Below are 26,232 nucleotides of genomic sequence, written 5' to 3' on the forward strand. Positions count from 1 at the left end.
TTCTGTTAAATCTGAAAAAAAAAAGAAAATATACATGTTCCAACACCAGAGATATTTATTTTTTAATAACCTGATCTTGAGCTCTGAATTCTTAACCAAGTCACACAGACTTAAACAGGCTGACAGTCAGAGGAGGAATTGAACATACTCTCCCTATTAGACATAAATTCCAGGGCTTCTCCAAGAATCCAGGAGGTAAGGCACTGACTCTATTTAAATCAGGCCAAAGTGGTACCTCCCATGGCTACATTACATAAACAACCTCTATACACATCTGGCCAGAATAAAGACCTACTATAACCTTCAACACAATTAATTCAATATTTTCTCTATAGTCCAAAATGCTACAACAACTGGCAGACAACCATCTTAAATCATGGTGGAAAAGTCAGACATATGGCTAAGTATATTTAATATGACTTAAAAATAAAACAGGGATTTTCTAGCCAACCTTAGCAAAGAATTTTTCAATGTAAAATTATTCCTACTTGTTACCCTCCCAAAAATTCAACTCAACAGACATTTCCAGAGTACCTATCTAGTGCATAGTTCACATAATACATAAAATAGGGATGCTGTCTTCAGGAAACACATAATCCAGGACAGAAGGCAGCCAGGTAAATCTATAACTATAAGATACTATTGTAACTCTTGAAATAATCACGTGCATGCAAAATACAGAAAGCACTGAAGAGTAAAGATTCCACGTATTTGGTGAAAAAGATCTCAAAGAGCAGAAGAAGGTAGCAAATCTAAATTGCTTGAATGTATATGTAGCAATTTTGGTTTTCTCATTGGTAAACACTAGGAATCCACTTTTTATTTCTAGGACTATCTTCATTGGGGTTACTAGGCATGTTTTGTTGTCTCTGGCAGCAATAGGTCCTGTGAGGGTGCATTCACATTGACCCCCACAGTAATAAGCACATGGGTACTCCATGCCATGTGATCAAGACATTTGTAATATAAAAACCCAAGGTAAGAATTTTGGAACCAAGTGGGTATGGGTTTGAATTTCATCTGTGTCCACAGTCTGGGTGAACAATCTGACATCTGAAACTAATTTTCTCATGGTTGAAATGAGAACAAGATCATCTACCCAGGCAAACCCTTCTTTAGTCTGGACCTCAGTAATATGTTCGAGAATCAATAAATAATAGGTATAATTATTAATCTATCACCCTTAGTTCAGATTGGTGGTCTAACCATGAAGTTATGCTTTGGAGCAGAATTTCTCAACCTCCACCTTACTGATATTTTGGATTAGATAATCAATCCTCTGCTGTGTGCACTGAGTTGTACAGTGTAGGATATTTAGCATCCTTCCTGACCTCTACTCACTAGATGCAAGTAGCACCCTATCTTTAACTGCGATGACCAAAAATGTCTCTAGAGATTGCCAAATGTCCCACACAGTGGGCAAAACTGCCCTAGTTGAGAGCCACACCTTTAGCAGAACTGATTGATATATCTCCACTTCTCAAATAAAAACAATCACAACAATTATTGCCTAAGTTCTTCAGTGAGCATTGTTCATGAACCAAGCAGCTTACTAAGTGCTTCACACACATTATTGTATTTGATTCTCATGACCACCTCCATAAGACAACTTACCATTCTCTCCTTCAACTGACAGACTGGCAGAATTAATATTCTCCAGGTTAACCTGCCTGTGGTCTCTCAGCTAAGAAGAGACAGAGCATGGATTTGAACTCAGGTCTACTCTAAACCCTTACAACCACTAAGCCTCACTGCCTTCCCAGACATTTTTGGTGGGGAAGCCCAGACACGATACCAGGAAAATCAGAGAACCTCACTGTCACAATTTCAAGGCTCATCAATGCTGGTACAAGATTCCCCTCACCTTTATCATCACCTTGAACCTGAAGACAATTATTAGAATCAGTCACCCTTGACAATGTGGGCTCAGATCTCCACCAACACATGGGGAAACTACAGGCTTCCTACCTGTCTGGTCCATTCCAGTCTGAGCCTTTTAAAAAGACAGTATATGAATCATGCAGAAAACCAAGGGCTTTTTCTAGACTTGAAAAGCTCTCCAGAGAACTGTGCACCCCAATCTCCATCTCTCAAGAAATTCTTTCTTCTCCCACAAGTGCTTTCAAATGGAAAACATGCAAACAATAATAGAAGCCTGCATTTACTCAGCACTCACTATGCACCAGGACTTGTACACATGGCATTTATTAAAATCTCCTTGTTTTATTCCGTTGTCAATCCTAGAAAGTAGGTATCATTAGCACCTCCATTTTTCAGAGGGGTAAATCTAGCCCCAGAGGTGACATATCTAGCCTTAGGTCACCCAGCTTGTCAGTGGCAAAGCCTGCCTTCTATGCAGCCAGCCTGGGTCTAAAATCTGAACCTACAATACATCAATACATTGGTATTTACAGATTATTTTAGGAGCACCAGGTCAGTCATGCTAATACTGCATGTAGCAATAATTCTGAAATATGGCTTACAATCAGGACATTTAATTGCCTTTCAATTGGACCACCACGCCCCTGTCCATAAAGAGAATCTCTCAAGTCTCATTTCCTAGCAGACTAAAACACTAGCCCAATTGCAGAAAACATAATCATGGACACATAAATGCTTCCAACTGCAGTAACAGTGGGCTTATTACCTTAGCAGTGAGAATGTAACTGCCTTATGTAACTCTTTCTCCCATCACTGGAGATGATAACAGAAAAAGCTGACACACACAGCCACCCAGAAGGACCTCTCACAGGCCACAGGGAGGTAAAAGAGTTCACAAAGTTCCCTGACACCCTCAATATGTGGCAACCCTCAAACTGTAAGACTATAGTGACCTTTAAGAGTCTTCTTTTCGGCCACTTTGACTACCCTGTCTCACTTCTCTCTTCCTCTACTAGTGCTTCCTGGGACCTCATCCCAAATAAGCTACTAATTCAAAACCTGGTCTCAGTCTGCTTCTGGGGATTCAACTTAAGACATGGATGGCAAACAAGATTGGACAGGGAGTCGAGGACATGGCTAAGTACGGCATGCTGTGTAGAGACCTACCTCTAAGTCAACTAGATCCTCAAGGTGACTATAGTCACCTCAAGCCTCCTTTTTAGATCAACTACCTGGTGATTCGTGTTACTGCTATTTCTCAAATCCTCCTGACGCCTGAAATCACTACTCAATTTTTGAAATCTAGGACCCCTTCTATGCAGAAAATTAAAACTGGGAATACAAGTTAAACGTGACCCCAAGGATACTTTAATGCATTCTGTCCTCCTCTCTTTGACAGGACAGCAAATCTGGTCTCATTAACCCACACAATATTAAGACCAACTGAAACAAGCCAGCAATGCTCAATGCCTTCAAGAATATTTGGATCAGTTAAACACAACCTGGCCCCAGCCACAGACAATAAATGTTAAACTCTTAACCAGTTTAATATGAGCATCATGAATTAGCTACACTTTCAGAGACTTTCATAATCATAATATTGAGAGGAACTGTGCTCAGGAGAAATGTACTCAAATTCTAAGTTGGGGAGTGGACATTCAACAAAGATTTAACCGACTACTATCCACCAGGCACTCTCCTTGATCCTGGGGATTCATGGGAAGGGAGAATAAGACATCTCTGCCCTCTTGGAATTTAAGACTCTACAGAGAAATTACTTTTTTTAAAAAGTGATCAATAAATTACAAAGCAGAGAAGGGAAACAGAGAATGACAAATAGCAGTATAATTATAGTTTAAGATGTGGTCAGAGTATTACAGACGGCTAAGTTAGGTAGAAATATTATAGGCATCCAGACAGGGCTAGGCCCTCGAAGGAGTCAGTGCAGAAGATAAGAACACATTACAACTGTGGCTGGAGACCAGACCTCAAGATAAAGACAGAATGACCAGGCCTACAGGCCTGCCGGAGGACAAGTCATATACTATAATTCGTAACACCTGGTCCAATAAAGTCTAGATAGACACCAGTCATTCACCCAGGTGGGTGACTAGGATCTCCTGCCACATCGCTTCCAAAAAAGGTTCTGGTTCCATCCATGTACACTTGCTACATGACTTGCTTCCCCACTGGATCAATATTATCTAAGTGGCTGTACTTGTAATCCTATTGGTTGATCATAATTTTGCCCCACCTTATACCCACCTGATTTTTACCCACCTCATGATTTCACTTTATAAAACTTCCTCTAAAAAGTGGGGTCCATGGCAACCCACTCAGGACCCCTCCTGCCTCTCAGGAGCTGTATCTCTCCCCCCAATACATATTTCCTACTCTTAACCTCTGTTGTTCCTAGAATTCATTCTTTGATTTTAGAGAGCATGGACTCAGTGTATCAGTCATCTAACAGGTTATAATATTTCCCCTATATCATTTGGAAGTCCAATATTATCCATATATCAAGAGGAGGTTTCTCTGAAAGGGGACACCAGAGAAAGGCTTAGAGTTCCCAACGGAGCAGCCTTGCTGATGTCGAGGTGCAGATAAGAGGCCATGGTTGGGGAGGAAGAAGCAATATGAAGGACCAGGTCATATGGGGCTGGAGAGTTTCCATAGGAACCTGGGCTTTCACTCTGAGACAGGCACTATAGAAAGGATTAGAAATAATGGATTCTTCCACTATTTAATTACTTAACTATAAAAAGAGAAGGTTACTATTTAAGCATAAAGCACAAGATTCAAATTACATTATTCAATTTTGCCTCCGGAAAAACTGATATCTAGAACACACTGGACCTTCCACAGGACATTTTACTATAAAGCAGAAGTCAATATCTGAAGCCCATCCTTGACGTCACGAGCTTCATCTGCAGAAACAATGAAACAAATTCAAAAGAAATACTACATGGGTGCAGACATCCATAGGGGAGCAGGACGGCAAAGCTTCAATATTTACTAGGGATTTTCCAAGGTTACAGATCTCACATATGACCCACATAAGGCAGAAATGCAGTAACCTACTTTTTAGGACATGAATGTCACCCCATAACAAGTTTGACAGCCTTTATTCTCAATGTATACAAAATCAGTATATCCTGTTATATATATGTACTAACTCAAGGAAAGGACCACTAGTATCACAAAGTGGTGTTATACAATAAAATATTCTTTATAAAGCAACATCCTACACATAAACCTTTGTGGTACGAAGATGTCAGAATGTTTTCTCCTATAAACCATTTAATTCCCCTTGGTGGCTATCATCAATTCTGCCATCCAAAACTAGCTGGGTAATGAATACCAACAAATTCACTGAGCCAACTGTGTGCCATTGCCTCCTAAGGTCAAGTTAATCTATTTTTACATAACACAGCCAATGTCAAAGGGTGGTCTCTTGGAACAATAAGCAAATTGAGTAGCTTGTCTTTTCATTATTTTTTATAAAAACCATAGCGTATTCCATGGTCTAAACTAAAAATATCCCTCTGACAGTGGTCTTTTGGCAGCAAGAATAAAAACAAGTTTTTGAAAGTTTAAGTTAAAAAAAGACATAAACACAAAGTACAATTTAAGCCACAGAAAACTACAATCTGACTGTTTTCTGCAGCAAAGATCCAATTTGCTGTTTGCCAAAAAAGAACTGTACACAAGGCTGCAAGAAAACGAAGGAAAAGTGTCCTAGTGGCAATGTCAACACTGAGCAGGCCCCATGAGAACACAAAGCAGAAAAGCCCTCATAGCACCCTGCTGGCTGAACACCTGAAATCTCAAATTTAGAGACAGTTGTTAAACTTGGGTTACTGTCAATAGGCAAAAATAATTGGATACAATTCATTAAGCCTTGATGGTCACTCACAGGCCAGTATAAAGTAACAGACACAAGAAGTCAGCTAACTGGAAGAGCTGGTGATGAGAAAATAGAAAACATTAAAATTATAGAGAGAAGAAAAACTGAATAGGAAGAAAATAAGAAAAGATGTTGCATATGGCCTAGGTGCACTTATCATCTGAATAAGCAGAAACAATGGAAAATTCACTCATACATTCACCAAACCTTAGTGGCCCTGGACTCATAGCTATTGCTGTATGTGGTCAGTAGTGTGCCAGGAACAGCTCAAGCTGATTTGGGAAAACCAATTACTTGCAGTCTTCCCAACTCCAGGTCTGCTACAAACCAGGGTCTCCTTGTCACCAGGGTCCATTGTTAAGTACATAGGAGGAAGACACCAGAAGGAGGCCACTGAGATCAATAAACACACTAACAAAAGAAGCCAACCTTGAGACTATCTAGGGGAAAGGAAGCAAGTGCAGACAGTCATGAGAAATGAAGAAACCAAGACAAACAAGACCCTGTATTTAAAATGAGGGAGAACATGATAAAAGGATTATTTTGTCACGGAGCTGTTGTCATATATTCCAACCCATCAAAACAAACACATAACATTAAAATTAAAAAACTATATTAAACTGCATGTGGTCACAAGTCCCTCACTACAGGGAGAAGGGTTGGGTGGCAGTGTTTTGGTTTTTAAATTGAATCTTATTCACTGTCTCCATTCTGGCTTTAAAAGGATAGAGGGACAATTTTGGTTCCTGAGTAATTTGCAAAACCACAAAATTCACCTGCAAAAATATGAAAGCATGACCTATAATCTACCCATTTGGGAAACTGCAATCACACTGTTTTAAATCTTTGGCGTCTGGATTATTCATAGAAATGCAGCATTTCACAAGTGCAAAGAATCTTAAAAGAGGTACACCCATTTATTTTTGGTATGAAGAAATTCAGGCCACAGAGGCCAACCTGTCAAGAGATGATAACTGTAGCTGCCAAAGCTAGTCTTGGAACCCTGGGCACCTGCTTCATTCAATGCGATCTTCTCAATTCAGGCTGCACCCTAGGGCAGCAGATTCCAAAACTGAGCAAGCACAAGTAACATCTGAGGGCTTATTAAAACATCCCACAGACTCCACCCTCAAGGTTTCCCAATCAGTAGTGTTGGAGGGAAGCTCAAGATTTTATATTTCTAACTAGGCCCAAGGCTAACAGCAGTGGTCTGAGGACTGAACTTCCATCCCAAGGTCCCAGAAATTCAAAGTAGAGCTTTGAAATGAGTCTTCTGAGTTCTAGCTTTTGGTCTGCTACTTCTAGGAAGACTTTGGAAACATTACCCAAACTCTCTAAACCTCAGTCTGCAATATCCAAGTCTAGTTCAGAGGACTGAAAAAAAGAATGCTCATAAAGCACTAGCTTGTTCAAGCAGCTGGAGTATTTTTTCTTATTTGGGGACTAGGGATTGAATCCAGGGCCTGGTACATGGTAATATCCTGGCCTGACATAGTCTAAGGCAAGACATTAATAAATAGTAGGTACATTCTATATTAAAATTTCCCTAACTACATTTTTTCCTATAAACACTAGAATGGCTAAACTTCAAAAGATAGACAAGATCAAAGACTGCCAGAGATATAAATCAATGGAACATCTATAGGAGCTCTAGTCATAATAATCATAGTAAATAAGTCCAAAGGAGAAAGGGAAGTGGGAGGGGGAGGGGAAAGGAAAGAAGGGAAAGAAATAAATACAAGAAAAGGAAAAAATGGAAACAAAGTCTTTGTAAATAAGGAGGGGTGGAGAGATTGAAGGGAGGGTAGGGGAATGCGGGAAAAAATAAGAACCAAGATGTATCATGTAGAAGTACAAGATCCCAATGATGAATGTCATCATATTGTATACCTAAAATGTACCAATAAAATTAATGAATAAAAAAATAATCATAGTAAATAGTCCAATGTCCACCATCAGGCAAAAGGATAAAAGGATACATGTGTACAACAGAATACTACTCAGCAACAATAAAGAGCCAAGAATGATCTATAACATGAAATCTCCAAAATATTTTGTGGCATGTAAACAGCCTGATGTAAAAAGTACATACTACATAATTTCACTCATGAAGTTCAAGAATAGTCAATTGGTTAATAAAAGAACTCAAACAGCCTTTTGAAGGGGGAGGACATAACTGGAAAGGGACATGAGGGAAATTTTTGGAGTAATGGAAATGCTCTGCATGTTGATTTGAGTGATGACAACATGAGCATATGCATCTGTGAACACTCATCAAAGTAGATACTTAAGATCTGTGCAAACATGATTTAAATAGTGGACAACATGTATGCATGACATTACATGGCACCTATTAATATGTATAAATTTTATGTTTTTCATGTATCAGTTAAAGTTAAATTTCTAAAAACTCATCTTACTGCAGGTAAATGATACCTTAACACATATACATAATAACACATATGTAAGTAACAATGTGCAAACACATCCAATATAATTTCTTTAGGCATTTTGTGACAAAGGGGTGTACTCTCCAATTAAAATGAACCAACACTAACCCAGCGGGCCCATTTACATTGATTCCTTCTAGTCCAGTCAAACCTTACATAATCCCATTTGTTACAGACTATTTTGGTCCATCCATCTTTCCAGAGAATGACCATGAAATACAAAGAGCAGAATCTTCCCCACAAGAAGACAATGACGTTTCCTTACAGAAAATATCCAGAGTGCCCCTTGTCCTTGGCAGGAACTAATTTGAGGATCTAACAACACCAAGTAAGGTTTTTCTTTACTACATGCCAAATATGAGCCTACCTAATACGATAAGACATCAGTAACAAAGACAAAGTAAGACACAATTCTGTTGTCCAATTTAAATCATAATTTCAGTATAAAAGAGGGAACGGGAACAGAATACTGGTGAAATGGTTTCTAGGGCCACCATGACTAGTAATGAAGGTGGCAGACAAGCTAACTGTCCTCATGTAATTATTACATGAAATAACTTTCACAGTGTAGTGGCTTGTAGGCTATCCCAGTTTCCCAATTAGCATCTTTTTTCTATCCCATTACAGGTGGATCCACATGCATACACACACCTACTTCTGCTGTGAACAAAACTGTACACAGAGTAGTCTTGGGTGAAGGATGAACACTTGGAAACACGGGTTCCTTCAAACCTTCCAACTCTCCTAAGTTCCTTGCAGGAGGCAGCCGGAGACCACATTTCTCCAGGCTCTTTAGTGACTGGTGGGACAAAGGGGCTCAGCCACAGGCAGCATGGTACCCAACCCAGGACCCGTTAGATACCACCAGACTCCACTGAAGGGAAGGGGCAGGTACCCTTATCTGTTCTTCCTCTGTCTTTACTCCAAGTGGCCCTGAACTGAGATCTGGAGCTGCTCCTGTACCAACTGCTTGACACAGTATTTTCTCTGGAGCTTTATCAACTCATAAACATCCAAGTAATGCATCAAATTCATAATCCATGTTCCTGGATAAATAAGTAACTGCTCCAATTCAACTCAAACATAGCAATAATAGCTAATCTTTACTAGGTACCTACTCTGTACCAGTAACTGCTTGGGTGCCACCCCCATATTTGCTTATGTAATACCCACAAGTCAGTTTACAGCTAAGGACACAGCTTGCAAGGCAAAGCCAGAGAGATGTGCAATGAATAAGGAACAGTCTCTCCCTTCAAAGAGGTCCTGCATAGAAATGAACACCTAACTTGGAGTCCAAAGTAAAAAACTAGGGCCAGGGATTTAGCTCAGTGGTGCCACTGCCTGCCTCAAAAGCTCAAGGTCCCAAGTTCGATCCCAGGTACCAAAAAAAAAAAAAAAAAAAAGATACAAAGTAAAAAACTACAAGATACTCAAAAGGAGCGCAAAGAAGGAAGTATTTGTCCATCATGGCAGTATGGTGGGGACTTCTGGGAGGAATGCTCAAGTGAAGGCTAAGTACACAAATCTAGAGAGCTTTTCATTGCTAAGCGTCAGGCCTTCAGTTCCCCAAAAGCCAGGCCATCCCCTATCTCTTCCTCCATTTCATCTGGAAGACGCCTGTTTTTAACAGAGGACCAGCTCGGCCCAGCCATCCTATCTTTTGACACATTCCTCCAGCTGCTGCCTGTCTTTATGGAGGCATATGGAAACTTTTCATCATCTTTAACTCTGCCACCTCCCTTGGTGCTTCCACCCAGGAGAACCTGCATCACAGTGCGAGGCTGCACAAAGAATCTAAGGAGCATTCTCCCGTCATCAGATAAAGGCGGACCTTGCACATACCAAAGAGAGATTCAAGGGACCTACCAGTTCAGAGGCCATCCCTTCTCTACAGCCCTCTGAGGGAGAAGGGTTGCTTCCGTCCCCGGTCACAAATCTGCCCCTCCTCCCATTCCCTAAGGAGGAGCAAGGACTTGACCACTTGGCAGTTGTACGACCTTGGGCAAGTCACTTAACTAAAGTCAGCACCCGTTTCCCTATTTGTGATATGAGATTTGTAAAAATCACTCCAAGTTAGGACTGTGAATCCGAACAAGATACTGCAAGTAAAGGACTTTACAGAGCCTGGCACACATGCTGATAATAAGTAGCAGCTATCTTATCGAGAGCTAAGACAACGACGGCAGGGTAGACTTGGCCTTGACTCCCGCCCTGAGCCCAACACCCTCTCCTGCCGCATCTGGGCCAGGTGGAGACAGGCGCGTCCACCAGCTGCGGGGTGAGCTCTCCAGCAGGCGGCTCCGGAGTCTCCAGAAAGTCCCGGGCCGGCCCACCTGCAGGGGTTGCAGGGTACAGCCAGTTTTCTGATGCAAGCGACTCAACAGTACCCCCGCCTTCCACGCGCCCACTCCTCCGGTCTGGAAACTTGAGTGGCGGCGTGAGGCGGTCAGCAGCACACGCGCTGCGTCCCCCGGTGGACTCAGGGGCGTCCACCCGTGCTGCCTCAGCCTCCCGGCTTTCCTTCAGACACGGGCGAGGCTGCGCGGCAGTGAGGGACCGAGACACAAGCTCGCGGCTCGGGCCTGGGAGACCTCTGCCCGCTTCCCCGCGCACACGCAGCCCCTCGCGAGCGCAGGTGGGCGGCCTTCCCCGCCGCGCCGCCACTCCGCGTGAGCCTCCAGCGCGCGGCCTCGACTTCTCGCTGCCGCGCTCCGGCGAGAAAGGGAGTCGGTGGCTGGGGCCCTTACCTTGTCTGACGGCTTTGAAGGTGACGGCCTCTGGGCAGCTGTCGAGGACACCCAGCACGTCGTAGAGCGGCAAGCCGGACACGCGGACGCCCTGCACCTCCAGCAGCAGCTCGCCCGCGCCCCCGCCGGGCAGCTCGGCCGCCCCGAGGTACGGGAACTCGCCGCGCTCCGCGCCCCCCAGCACGCTCAGCCCCAGCTCGCCCTGCGGTCCGCGCCTCACGGTGCACTCGCGCACCCGGCCAGTCCAGTGGCTCCTCTTCGGAGCCACTTTCGACATGACGGCTTGCACTCAGCCACGAACAGACACGCAAAGTGAAGGCGAGCAGAGCTACCGAGGCAGGTGCCGCCGGCCGGCCGCTCACGGGAGCGGCATGGTTCGGCGCCCGGCGGCAGCCCGCTCCGCACGCTCAGGCCATCGCGGGACGAACTTTCCGGGCGTCCCCGCGAGCTTTGTTTGCATTCCGGAGCCTCCGTCCGCGTCCCGGCGTCGGCCCGCCCGCCGGGCCAGAGTCCGCTCGCGCGCTCGGCTCGGTTTTCCCCTCTCCTTTCGTTCTCGACTCCAGCCGGCTTGCGGCTCGCGGCTCGCGGCTCGCGGCGGGCGGCTCCTGAGAGAAGCGGAGTCCGCGCGCTCAGCCGGAGCCCGGGGCCGGCGCGGGCGGGGGCGGAGCCGAGGCCGGCGCGCGGCCCCTTTAAGCCGAGGGAAAGGCTGGGCTTGTTTTGTTCCGCTTCATTCTGCTCCGCGCCGAGAGCCCGCCGGACCCGGAGGCGGTGCGCATGCGTCCACGGCCCTCCGCGCCCCGCCCCCCGGAGGGAGTCTTCCGCCGCGAGTCCCCGCGGGTCCTGAGGCCGACCTCGACCTCGGGGGAGCCTCGAGGATCCCCGCTCCGCCTTGGTTTCTCTCCGTCCGCTGCGGTCCGCACAGGCTTCGCGGGAGGACGAGGCGCACACGCGTTTGGCGGCTTTTCAGACTCGGGCAGTCTGGCTTCCGCGTTGACAATCCCCTTCAAACAGGGCGGGACGGGGCGTCCCTCGCTGCGCACTTGCTCACCTTCCGCAGCCCGCAGCCCGCAGGGCGCCCGAGCCCGCCTGGAGGCCCAGCGCCGGCCTCAGGTTCTGCGGGGGCCCGCAGCGCACCGCGCGCGCCCCAGCTTGGGGCGGCTGCCTCCCGGAGAGCCGCCGAATTTGCCGTCGTCTGTCGGCAAAGACTGGAAGAAAGATGGCAGAAAGGAGAGGGAAAGTCATAACTGAAAACTGTGCTTTCGGGAGCGCAACTTCCGGGGCCCAGTGGAAGTTTCCCCCTGTGCTGCGTATTGGCTTTTCCTTGGTTATATTGGGGCTTCCCTCCTTCCAGACACATCACACCTAGCTTTCCTGAAGAATACTGTAAGTCCATAAACCGACTTAATTGAGAAAGTAAAGAGCAAAACCTAATCCTAAAATAAAGGGACAGCTTGAGAAAATCCAAAGAATGTTTAAGTTACCCATTTTTAAAACAAAACCGGTAATACCAGTACCTAGCCCATACCAGTAAAATGGGCTAGGACCCCTCTGGGGGTGGCCACCTTTCCCCGGGTTTTCAGCCCCTCAAGAGAAGCATAAATATTCCCAGTTCCAGGAAACGTTTCGTCTCGTTTCTCTGAATGCCTGCACTTCACCCTTGATACTTTAAAAGTTCTGCATGAAGTTCCCTTCACGCCTCTTACTGACCCACCCTGTAAATTCTTTTTCTGCAAAAGCAGTCCTTGAACCTGCAATCTTGTTCTATAGGTAGGGTGGGTTAGGTGTATCATCTCCGCTTTAGCACCCTCCTCGACCCTGTCCAGGGACTGATGGCCAGGCCTCTGCCTGAGTAGGGTGGGGTTGGCCACCTTCGGACTGCCCGGGGCTAAGGTTCTTGGCTGGTGCTGCAGGCGCCCCCAGGCACAGGGCTGAGCAGCCCCCTCTCAGAATTTGTTCCAAGGACGTGACAAGAGCAGCGTGCTGGGGAGTAGTGGACAGGGAGATGCTTTCTAGGTCACCTCCAGCACTTTCTTCTCTTCGCTACGGATGTCTAATTCCGAGCATGGAAGGAATTCCAAGATACTAGGGAAGTGAGTTGAGTGACTTAGAGAGAATGGGATACCACAGCAGTGCCTGTTGAGGGGGGGATCCAGGGTTTAGGCTCCCTCAGCCACCTTTGTGTGGCCTTGAACAGGCTTCCTGACTTCCCAGAGCCGTCCTTTCCTGAAATTTAGGATGTGACAGTGTCTCACAGAGTACTTGAAGAGGCTTACAAAGTGGCACATGAAAATCTGATGATAGTAGTATTGGGGAAGAAAACTAGGAAACCGTTTGGTGTTTCACCTTAGATGATGATAATTCATTCTCTGCCTTCCAGAACTTAAAAAATACAAGTATACATTTAAGTATGTTTTTAAAGTACTGTTTGTAGAGTGCTATTCTGAGCTAATAAAAATACGGGGATAATGTTGATGTGTCCTAGGATATCCAAAAATTTCATTGCCTTGTCCTATCCTCCACGGCTGTCTGTGGTTAGAGGAACTTCATCTCCAGCCACTTTTTCCTGAGGTGATCTCATTATCTCAACCCTGATTGGATTAAGTGACCTGGCACTTCAGGCATAAACTCCCACACCCTAACACAGATCCAGCAGTCAGAATCTTGAAGACAGAATCCATCATCTGGTCTTTAGGGTCCCCTTAAGTGGTGCAGCTGTACAACATTCAGAACCACAGCTTTAGTGTCTTTGATTCCGAAGCAGGGTTTGGGGGAGAATAAACCTGCAATTTGCATCCCTCTGTCCAGTATGTACTCCAAGAGGGCCTGCAACTTGGGCAGTTTGGTTTACCGACATACTCCTAGTTCCTAGGATGTTGCCTGGTACTTCATCAATGCTGAAGTATTTGTCAAATGACTCATTTCACAAAAACGTACAATTTGGCATTCCATGTTAGAGCGAATTCTCAGATTCTCATGTTAATCCCTAGTAACCTTGACCTTGTGTGTTTCACCTCTTTACTATGCTTTATTCTAGTTACATATGGTCATTTGCCAAGAACTCCTGTACCTACCTAGCATAAAGGATCTTCCATCTTTCTGCCTCTCCCCCCAACCAGGAGCAACCTAAGGGGTGAGCGTGACCAGGTGGCTTATGATTCCCCACTATGGCAGCATCTTCCTGTTTCAGAATTCCAGGCGTCTCAGCTGAGAAGGAGAAAGATCTCAGAATGTAGCCCACCCCAGGTTTTATTTTTATTAGTTGATTTATTTATTTTGCAATTGTGGAACCTAAACCCAAGACGTTACATGTGCTAGACAGGCACTCTAGCACTGCTACATCCTCAGCCCACACTTACAAGTTTTAGATGTGTAGAACCTTAAAAGAAAGAGTACCAGGGCTGGGGATTTAGCTCAGTGGTTTCGCCGCCTGCTGTGTAAGTGCAAGGACCTGAGTTCGATCCCCGGTACCAAAAAAAAAAAAAAAAAAGAAAGAGTACCTAAGGTACAGAGGGCAGTATGTAGAGAGGAATAGAGACACATTACAATACAGGTAAATGAGACAAGTAACTTGAAACTTAAAAGCAGCCAGTGCTTCCAATTCTCACACACTAAGCTTGAACTGTTCCTTCTGACCCTTGCTGACTACTCAGTTTCCTGGTCTCATTTCTATATCCCATAGAGGAATCAACTTCAAGGCACAAGTCATATCTCTCCTACCCAACTTTTGAATCCTTGGTACTGAAAATCATGCCTTGCTTGGAATGTGTACTACACACAGTTGTTGAATGAATACGTGAATGAATGAAGAAAGTGTGACATTAAATTATATGATACATGACAAAGTCAGATTTGATGGTTTAAACAAAGGTAATTATAGATGATTTTCTTGGAAGAGCATATAATCTCATTTTAAAATAGATTTTTATTGAACAAATGTAAAGTTGGACCCTCGTGTTCTGTTGTCTCTCATTTATGCTATGAATTTAGCAATATATTTTGATGTAAGAAATAAGCTGTGAAATACTTAATTTTGAGATTTGCCATGTATGCCATGATAGTTTTGTGTTGAGAAGTCTCCTGTGATCCTGATGGGCTTTCCTTTGTATGTGATTTGTTTCTTTTCTCTGACTGCTTGGAGAACTTTGTTCTTCTGTTGGGTTTCTGGAATCTTAACAATTATATGCCTATGTGTAGTTTTTTTTTAATCAAGGCTATTTGGAGTCCTATATGCCTCACTTATCTGTATGTCAAGCTCTTTTCCCCTGCTTGGGAAGTTTTCTGCCATTATTTCTGCGAAGAGATTTTTTATGTCATCTCTACTCTCTCCTGTTTCTTCATTGAGCCCAATCAGTCTTAATGTTATTTTTCTTTGCATCATCTAGCAGCTGCTGGATTGATTTCTCATCTTCCCTTATAATTTTGAAGCAATTTTTCTTTTCCTGGTCACTAACTGCAATCTTATCCTCTATATCTGAAATTCTGTCCTCACATTGGCTCATCCTGCTGTGTAGACTTTCAGTGGAGTTTTTCATGTCCTGGAAATCTATTTGCATCTGTTTTATGGATTCCATTTGTTTCTTATGTTGGGATTCCATCATGTGCCTGAGCTCCTCTCTAGATTTATTAATCATGTCTTGCACTAGGGGCACAATTTCTCCTGTTATCTGAGAAATTATTTCTGATTTCATTTTTTCCAGATCCCCTTTTGTTGCCAGTTCAATGGGTCCAGGTGGTTGAGTATCAGAGTGTTCCATCTCATTTCCCTTTGGGGTTGCTGTAGGTGATCTGGAAGTCTGGTTTTGAGACTTATTTACGTGTTTTCTCATTTCAACTGGGGCGGGGGCTGTCAGCGCCTGCATGGATTACCTCCTCTGAGCTGGGTGAGGTGGGCCAGGGGCCGGGAGCAGCGGTAGGGATGGTGGGCCAAAAGCCCTTTCCTGTGGGCTGGGAGCAGCGGGAGGGATGGTGGCCGGGAAGCCCCTTCCTCTGGACCAGAAGCAGTGGGATGGCGGCTCAGAAACCCCTACTTCTGGGCTGGGAGCGGTGGGAGGGATGGTGGCCCAGAAGCCCCTTCCTCTGGGCCAGGAGCAGCGGGACAGAAGGTGGCCCAAAAGCGCTTTCCTCTGGGCTGGGAGCAGCGGGAGGGATGGTGACCGGGAAGCCCCTTCCTCTGGACCAGGAGCAGTGGGACGACGGCTCAGAAGCCCCTAGCTCTGGGCCGGGAGCCGCGGCACTCAGTACCTTGGTCTGGTGGTCTGGTGTCCCGTGTCTTTGTAGTGTGGAACCAGGTGGCTGCCTGTCTTCAGCGGGGTGATTCGGTGTCTTCTGAGCGACTCTGGACCTCGGTAGGGTGTGCACAGTCCTGCCTGTCTGCAGCGGGCTGATTCGGTGTGTTCCTCATGACTGGGGACCTCGGTAGGGTGTGGGCAGACCTGCCTGTCTGCAGCGAGGTGATTCGGCGTCTCCCGCGGGACTCAGAACCTTGGTAGGGCATGCACAGACCTGCCTGCCTGTAGCGGGCTGATTCGGCGTGTTCCGTGCAACTGGGGACCTCGGTAGGGTGTCTGCCATGATAGTTTTATGTTGTTTTGTATAATCATCACAGCAATTGAGTGAGGTAGGAATTACCAGGGATGACTTCAATTTACCATTGAGCAAAGTGCAGCTAGGACAGTGAACAAACTTACCAAAGAGCTTGGAAGTAAAGAAAGAGGCCCAACCTAAAACCCATGCCAAGAGCACTGCACTATCAGAGTGTGAGAATTGGGCAACATCTTTTGTGGCTCCTGAATCTGCCACACATTGTAACACAGTAATTCAGTCGCTTTCCTGCCTCTTCCTTTCAGCCTGAAGGAATACAGTGTTCCTCTCAGGAATGTGATCTCTTGGTCCCCATTGGTGAGCTCTGAAGATATTTGATTACAGGAATGCAAAGAGGCTTAATTTGCAAACATTTCTTCTGTGTTTGAAGATCTGAGGGCTGTGGCACAGCTAAAGTGCTACATAAACACCCTCATATTATTGTCACTGAGCATTTCAGTAAACAACAGACTTGGACAAGACGTAAGCTGTAACAGCCAGCTCAACAGATTAAGAGCTCATTTTCATATAGTTAGTTCTAGAAAGAAAAATTCTGACTATGAAATGTGCATTTCAATTTCTGCCAAATTCATTTCTTCCCGAAGTTTTCCAGTTGTAATGAAAGAAAGTCATAACTGCAGCCTAAAGTGATATTTCGTCTCATTTTCCTGCAAATATGAGATTAGGAAATCAGTTGGTCAGCTGTAAAGCAAACATAAGGACATATTAAATTGATTATCTTTTAATTCTTGAAGAATACCTGCCATCAAGGGGCATCCAGTAGTGATGTTACTGTGTGTACAGTACGGTAACTGACTCTGAACTGGTGATGTTGAGCATGGACCACCAGGGGAGGTTGAAGTCATTGATTCAGACAGTTGGTGTCAATGAAGGCTGCTGTGTTAGCGATCTCATAGAGGCTTTTCTGAATTCACTGGAGAACATACTCTATTCCTCATCTAGCAGGCAGATGGGTCATTTCTTCTGACTACAGCACTCTTTCCTGGAGTACTTTCAACTAAGCAAAACTAAAACGTTAACGTGGTCACCCTTCAAGACATCAGATATGAACTGATGTCTTACTTAATGCGCCAGAGAAAGAACTCCAGGAAGACTTAAACTAATATTCTGGTTCACAGCTCTGCAAAACATAAGTATTGAGCGGGTACTGGGAGATTTGGAGTTAGGCTATGGGTCTGAGGAACCAAAAGAAACCCCCAAATTTACTGTATTTTTTAAAAAAATCTCCCAAGTGGTTCAGCAATATAAAACACTAAGTATCTCATGTTGACATACCATTGTGCATAATTCCACTGAGAATATGCCTGATAATATTGCCAATTTCCTTGTGAACAAAAGTTTCACATTTTCTTGAGAATAGATTATTTCATCACCCACAAAATTTTAAATTACAGTAATTTGAATATGGCAAATGCTTAACTAGTACTAGATTTTATTGTTGAAGGTGTTCATTTTCTGATATTTCTTCTTCCTTACTATATATTTTCAATTTTCTGCACCAAAATAAAACTGAATGGGAGACAGGAAGAAAATATATACTTAAAAACAATCCTGGGTAACAAAAGCAAAGCGAGAGGCATCACAAATCCCAGATTTGAAGTTATATTACACTGCTACAATGAGAAAAACAGCATGGTACTGGCACAAAAATAGAGGTGTGGATCAACAGAACAGAATAGAGGAAGCAAAAACAACCCCAGGCATATTTAGCTATTTGATCATTGACAATGTAGCCAAAAACATACACTGAAGGAAAGATACCTTCTTTAATAAATGGTACTGGGAAAACTGGATATCCACATACAAAAATATTTCTCTCCATGTACTAAAGTAAAATCAAAATAGATTAAGATCTAAGTGCTAAAACAGACACAATTTGCTGGAAGGTGAAATAGGTAAAACTCTTGAAGACATAAGTATAGGCAAGGACTTGATGAACAAAACTTCAATTGCACAGGCAATAATACTGAGAATCAACAAATGAGATCATACCAAATTAAAAAGCTTCTACACAACAAAGAAAACAACCAAGAGTGAAGAGAGAACCTAAAGAATGGGAAAAAATTTTGCCAGCTATTCTTCATACAGAGGACTAATATCTAGAATATACAGTGAACTCAAAAACATTACACCCACTCAAATAAAAGAACCAACAAAAATGGGCAACCAAAATGAATAGACACTTCAGAAGAAGAAGTACCAAAAATGACATAAAAAAAATGTTCAAAATCACTGACCATCAAAGAAATGCAAATTAAAACAACTTTGAAATTCCATCTTACTCCAGAAAGAATGGCTGTCATCAAGATATCAACCAATTGGGCTGGGAATTTAGCTCAGTGGTTCCGGCACCTGCCTCGCAAGCGCAAGGTCCCGAGTTTGATCCCCGGTACCAAAAAAAAAAAAGGTATCAACCAATAACAAATCCTGGTGCTGCGGATTTAGCTCAGTGGTGTTGGGCCTGCCTGGCAAGCACAAGGTCCTGAATTCAATCCCCAGTACCAAGGTTGTAAGGGAAAAGGACACTTCAACATTGTTAGTAGATATGTAAATTAGTACAGCCATTATGGAAATCAGTGTGGAGATTCCTCAAAAAGCTAAAAGTAGAAATTCCATTGACCCAGCTATTATGTATCTTCCCAAAAGAGTTAGAGATCATATTACAGTGATAATGCATACCCATGTTTATAGCAACACAATTTATAATAGCTAAATCTTGGAAATGCTCTACATAACCATCAACAGATGAATGGATAAAGAAAATGTGGTCTTTATAAACAGTGGAGTACTACTCTGCCATAAATAATAATAAACTCGCATTCATAGGTAAATAGATGCACCTGGAGACCATAATATGAAGTGAAACAAATCAGACACACAAGCTTAAATATCACATGATTTCACTTATATGAGAAACCCAAAATATAGACAAAGAGCAAAATAAAAGACGGATGATAGGAACTAGGGAGATCTTTTTCATTTTTTATTTTTATTTATTTTTTAAGAGTAGGAAAAATTTATTGGGAGAAAGAAAGCTTCTGCCTAAGAGAGACAGAAAGGGGACCGCAAAGTGCGCTGCCCACCCACCCCAGGATTCAAAGATGTTTTATACAGCAAAGTCATGTAGTGAGACAGGTACAAAGTGGGACAGAACTGTAAGACCCAATGGAAATTTATAAGGTGGGCCTGAGGTGGGACAAAACCATGACCAACCAGTAAGATCACAAGTACAGCCTCCCAGGTAAGATTGATTAATTGGGGATCAAATGGGAAGACAAGTCACATACAAGGGATTTCCCATTTAGAATATCAATCACTGCTATCTGTCTGTAGGGGAAGTAGTACTTCTTTTCCTTTTTATAATGCTAACCACCAGTGAATGTGCCTCAATTGTTCTCCTTGTTGGTTCCTTGCTGTGTTGGCTCCTGGAGGGCTGGTGCCTTAAGGGAGGCCCTGTCTACCTGCCAACAAGATATCTAATTAACTTACTTATCTATAATATTCCCCCCTCTGAAGAAGGACCCCTAACTGCTGTGAGGGAGCAAAGGGCGATGACAGTTCTGCAGCTTCCAGCTGAAGAGGGTCGTAGTTGTGATCAGCAGTTAAGAGTTACTCTACAGAAGGTCAATCTAAAGGCCCCAGACAGGCACCAGGCATTGTCCTCTTGGTAGCCATGTAGCTTTGAGTGTGGAGGAGACAGAGCCAAAGAAACAGTTAATACATGGGAGGTCTTTTTTAAATGGGTGTGGGAACCTGAGATGGAAGGAAGGAAAGACAGGAGGGGGAAAGAGTATGGAAAAAAGGAGGGAAAATGCAAATAGAGCTTTTACAAATGAGAGGGACAAAGAGGTGGAAGGAACAGGGAGAGATAGGAGGGGTAGGGGCTGAAAGAAGAACTAAGATGTGTTGCATGCATGTACCAACTCCCCACAGTAAACTGTACTGCAAGTGTGCAAAGAAATGTAGAAAATTAGCTTCTGGTAAAAAATATCTTTCTATGATATATATACCATTGAAAGCATGGTGGAATGCACATGTTTTTTTAAAATGCTCTAGTAACATCAGAGTTTGGAGAAAAAGTAAAAATTGGTAAATAAAAAGACAGCATTAAATAAAGTAATGTACAGTCAGACTACCAAGAATTAACCACTTTTATATTTGGATGAATCTTCTCCTGGATTTTTCCCAATGCAATCAATCTCTCTCTCTCTCTCTCTCTCTCTCTCTCTCTCTCTCTCTCTCTCTCTCTCTCTCTCTCTCTCTCTCTCCCCCTCTCCCTCTCTCTCTCTCCCCCTCTCTCTCTCATATTCTCTTCCCATTTTTGGATTTGAGATTTATAGTTAATTTATAAAGTAAAGTAATCCTTTCTATTTTCACATACCAATATAGCATCCATTTCCTATTTGTAAACAAAGACCTGCACTCATCACTTTCAATAGCTGAATAATATTCCATTATTTGCTGGAATATTAGATGTATTTAACCAGTCCACTATTAGTGATCATTCAGGATTTTGAGCATAACTAACAATCTGTATTAAAATGTATTTGGTTGCCAGTGACAGAACCCAGTTTAGCTAGGTTAAGCAAAACAGGAAGCATGTTACCCGATTTAACTGGCAAGACTAGAGATGAGATGACTTTTCAGTATGTATGGATGAATAGGTCCATGAAATACTCTCGGCCATCTCTGTCACAGCCCTGCTTTCCTGCCTGCTGCTCTCACCCCTTCATGGTGCATACAGATTGGCCTTGTCCAGCCTGCCAGGGAAGACAGCCAGAAGCAGCTTACCTGTTCCACGTGTAGTAGTCCTAGAAAAGAGGAGATTTTCACTGAACAGGAGGGAAACAGGAGGGAAAAGGTAATTTTAGTTGTTGGGTGAAAAGATAGAGACTATCTTCATTTGCATCTCTCGAATGACCAGTGATGTTGAACATTTTTTCTTATGTTTATTTGCTATTTCTACTTCTTTGTCTGAGAAATGTCTGTTCATTTCAGATGTCCATTTTTGGATTGGGTCTTTAAATTTGGGAAGTCTGCTTTTTTAAAGTTCTTTATATATTCTAGATAGTAGACTTTTATCTGAAGGGCAACTGGTGAAGATTTTTTCCCACATTGTGGGTTGTCTCTTCACACTGTTGGTGGTTTCTCTTGCTGTGCAGAAGCTTTTTAGTAAGAAGAGATCCCACTTGTTGATTGTTTGTGCTAGTTCATGGGCACCTGAGATTTGTTCATAAAATTTTTTCCTACACCAATGTCTTCAAGAGTTCTTCCTAATCTCTCTTCCAGCTGGTTTAGTATTTCTGTTTTAATATTTAGATCTTTAATCCATTTCAATTTTAGTTTAGTACATGGCGAGAGATATAGGTCTAGTTTTAATCTTTGGCAAGTTGAAGCCCAATTTTTCCAGCACCATTTATTAAAGAGGCTATCTTTCCTCCAGTGAGTGTTTGGCTCCTTTGTCGAAGATGAGGTGGCTGAGTGAAAACAACCCTGAGATTCCACCTGACCCCAGAAAGAATGGCTGCCATCATGAAATCAACCAATAATAAATGCTGGCAGGGCTGTGGGGAAAGAGGAACCCTTCTCCACCGCTGGTGGGAGTGTAGACTGGTGCAACCACTGTGGAAATCAGTATGGAGATACCTCAAAGAACTAGGACTGGAAGTCCCATTTGACCCCACTATTCCCCTGCTGGCTATCTGCCCAAAAGAATTCAAAGAATCATACCACAGTGATACATGTGCACCCATGTTCATAGCAGCACAGTTTGTGATAGCTAAAACTTGGAAACAGCCCAAATGCCCATCAACTGGAGACTGGATAAAGAAAATATGGGGTTTTTTTTTTCTAAAATGGAGTATTAGCCATAAAGAATGAGAAACTAGAGGTATTTATAGCTAAATGGATAGACATTGAGGCAATACTCTTAAGTGAAATAAACAGGACACACGTGTAAATACCAAATAGTTTCTCTAGTGTGAGAAACTGAAAGTGTCAATAAGGACTAAAAGGTACAATAGATAATGTGAAATAGGAAGAAAAGGGGCAAAGGGGAAGGGGAAAAGAAAGAAGGGAATGGAATTAATATGAGAAAAAGAAAAAATGGAAACAAAATCTTTGTAGATTGGGAGGGGTGGAGGGGTTGAAGGGAGGGCAGGGGAAGGGGGGAAAAAGTAAGAGCCAAGAAGGATTATGTAAAGGTGCAGATTTCCAGTGATGAATGTCATTATACTGTATACCTTAAATGTACCAATAAAATTAATTAAAAAGAGATAGAGGCTGTCTACATTTCAATGGCATTGACAACCCAAATGAGGTAAAAAAAAAAAAATCTCTGGAGGTTGGGGGTATAACTCAGAGGTAGAGAGAATGCTTTGCATGTATGAGCCCCTGGGTTCCAGTACCAGCACCACCACCACCCCATAATCATCAGCTACCTGAAAGCCAGACAGAATATGGTTTCCTTTCCTGTGGCTTCTTAAAAGTTCCAAAAATTCAGATCCAATGGGGGTTTGATTTCAGTCAAAGCTGCAGTGGTTGGTTGGCCCATATTTCCAAAAGTATTTTAAAGATATTCTGAAGCTGGTGACATGGGAATGGGAAACTGTCTAGTATTAATCATACCTTGGTACTCGACTGCTTTGAAACTTGTGGAATTTGATAACACATTCGATGTGAAAATTTTGTTCGGGTACCCATCCTTGTTATTGGTCTAGTACTCAGCATGCAAGCTAGAACTTGTTGGTGTCAGTTGCTTTGTGACTTGTTACCATTTCCAGCCAAAACAGTTTGTTTGGTACTTGTTCTTTTTGTTTGGTTTTGTTCTTTTGTGCCATGGAAACCATTAAGGATGAGTACTGAGGTACCACTGTACTTGTTTAATACAGACATCTTGTTAAACCACGGAATGTCAATTACAAATGTTCCAAAGTGCACCTTGAGTTTCTCACTTAAAAAGAGAATAATGTATTGCATTATGACACATGATGGTGGAATATCAACCAGATTGTTTTTATTTATTCATTCATTATTCAACAAAAATCAACTAAATACTTATTTTTGTCAGTTCCTAGTAGAGATCAATGGGACTGAACTAAAAGACACACCTTTTTCCCCAGAGGAAGCCTACCTCCTAATTTGGCACTCAGACAAGGAAAAGTGTTTAGAAAGTTCACAGACAAATGTCCTGGAGGACATTTCATTAGGGAGGGATTATAATTTATAAACATGGCTTCAAAAACTAAACGTGCCATGGATAGGAGAATTTCTTGCTTTCTCCCTCTATGGTTTATTTATTAGGAAATGAAAGGCAAAGCCCAATTCTATGATCACATTATGGTACTCCAAGATGTGTTTTATGAAGGCATTCCAGAGGCCTCTGGAGGGTGAAGTCACCCACAGAGTGAGAATGTGCTTCTACAGAGCAGGACTGTCCTGCCACAAAGCCGATCCAGCAAACACTGGGTGGAGTTTGGAGAATGACTCAGGGCAGTGAAACAATCTGAAGGCTGAGAACCTTGCTCCTTGGACTGTGCCATCTTTGGAAAATTATTCCCTACCAAATTGTGTAGCCAGATGAATGAGGATCCAAAAAACCCTGTTATTCACTTTCCAAATTTAGTATGTTCCTGGAATTTTAAACACATTTTTATGGACTGTTGCCCAGGTGAGCCAAAGCCAGAGAGGTTCTGAGCAATGTCCCCTGGGGACTCTGCCCATATTTGGAGTCCTTGTGTCTTGTACATTCTTGGACTCCTGGCTGAGAAACTTAGCCTGCCTAAGTTTAAGTACCCCATGGATTTTAAATGCAGCAGAGAACTGCTGAATTAAACTAAGCGTTGGAAGATACTGCAATTTTTTTATTAAGTTAGCCCTCTGCTTCAGCAAATATGCAAGCTGGCATATGCCGGGGAATGTTTCTGCTTCTAGACTCACAGCATCTGCATTTTTTAGATGTTTGGCCTTGATCTTGTGACCTTGCCTCTAGTGTGCTGGGAACACTCACAGCTAAGTAATGGAAGCAAACACTAGACAGACAGCCATTCTTTTTTTTTTCCTTTTATCTTTGTTTTCATTCAAATACAGGGTTAACCTATTTTAGACTTGACTAAACTTTCTTCAGCTATTAATTTATTTCAGCATCTAGTCTTGGTATAAATTCAGTTTTTAAAATTGTGCCTACTAAACTTAAAACTATTACAGCTATGCAATCTCCTTGCTAATTTAAGCTGGCGTTTCCTGACATTATTCTCCAGATGGCTCAGAACCTTCTCTAGGTTCATGTTTTTCAAATTTTATGATTCACAATAAGAAATGTATTTTTCATTACTGTCCAACACGTACATACACATAAACCCATGCACATATTATCGAAACAAGCTTCATGAAATCACTTATCCTTTCTGCATGCAACACATTTTGCCAGCCATTAGAGGTCACTACCAAGCCATTCTTCAACCTGTCCCATATGACTCATGAGCTAAGAATGGTTTCACATCTTAAAATGGATGAAAAGCAAATCAAAAGAAGAATAGCCTTTATATTTAGACATGTTTAAAACATGGCATGCACTGCTATAAATCTTTGCATTTATTGTCTCATTAAATCTTTTTTTTCCAGTACTGGGGATTGAACTCAGTACCTTGTGTGTGCTAGGCAAGTGCTCTACCACTGACCTACATCCTCAGCCCTCATTACACCTTTATAACAATTTTTCTGTCTTAGTCAAAATCATGATGATAACAGCAATGGTGGCTCACATTTTGTTAGTGAATACCATTGTGCTGAGGACTCTGGTAAAGACTTTTATATAGTGTGTTTATTTAGTCCTTTCCATTTTAGGAAGCAGGAAGTATTAGCGTTCCCATTTTACAGAGGAGGAAACAGAGGCTTGATAATGTCCTGTAACTTACAGAGGCCCACACTCCTAGCAAGCAGAGTTGGATTTTGATTCCAGGTTTCTCTGCTTCCAGACACATGATTTTGAGTACTATTTCCTTTGGTAGCTACTTTCCCACAACTTGACATCTGGCAGGGGCTTCAATGCATATTTAAAGAATGAATAAATACTGTGCATACATGAATGAAGGGCACTGAGAGCATGATAATCTCCCATGGATCCTGACCAGGTATAGGACCATAAACAAGTCTAATTACTGCTGTGTGCTTTCAAAAGCAAGCAAACAAATAGTCTATTTATTTAGTGTTTACTATGTGCCAAACACTGCACGTAAGTGTTTTCAATATATTTTCTCACTTGATCCTCATAACATTACTATGAAGTAGATGTCATCTCTGCTTTAGAAATGAAGAGACTGAGATTCAGAAAGGTGAAGCACCTTGCTTAAGATGACAATACCAGTAATCAGATCTGGTGTGAGACTAAAACTGTATTTTTTTTTTTTGGTATCAGGGATCGAACTCAGGTCCTTGAGCTTGTGAGGCAGGCAGAGGAACCACTGAACTAAATCCCTGGCCCCAAAAACTGTATTTTTAATCACTGTTCTAGATACTTCCTTTTATGACTTTCTACCATCACTTAACCAGGTATGATGGCACATGCCTGTAATACCAGCTCTTCAAGATGTTGAAACGAGCATCAAAAATTCAAGTCCTGTCTTCCTAACTTAGTGAGACACTGACT

General features: G+C 42.9%; 1 protein-coding gene across 2 annotated transcripts in view; it reads right to left on the reverse strand.

The window, feature by feature from the left end:
• Window positions 1-14,448, reverse strand: part of LOC147828114 (membrane-associated guanylate kinase, WW and PDZ domain-containing protein 1-like) — a 156,364-nt gene extending 141,916 nt beyond the window's left edge. For both annotated transcript variants that reach the window (XM_087211130.1, XM_087211129.1), the window contains exon 1: window positions 10,986-14,448. In XM_087211130.1, coding sequence (XP_087067256.1) covers window positions 10,986-11,262 — 277 coding nt within the window. In that variant the 5' untranslated portion in view covers window positions 11,263-14,448. The remainder of the gene's footprint in view (window positions 1-10,985) is intronic.
• Window positions 14,449-26,232: the final 11,784 nt, after the last annotated feature.

The sequence above is a fragment of the Heterocephalus glaber genome, unplaced genomic scaffold (assembly GCF_053883595.1).
Source record: "Heterocephalus glaber isolate CG9 unplaced genomic scaffold, H.glaber_assembly_v1.0 deba00001293, whole genome shotgun sequence".
NCBI lineage: Eukaryota > Metazoa > Chordata > Mammalia > Rodentia > Bathyergidae > Heterocephalus > Heterocephalus glaber.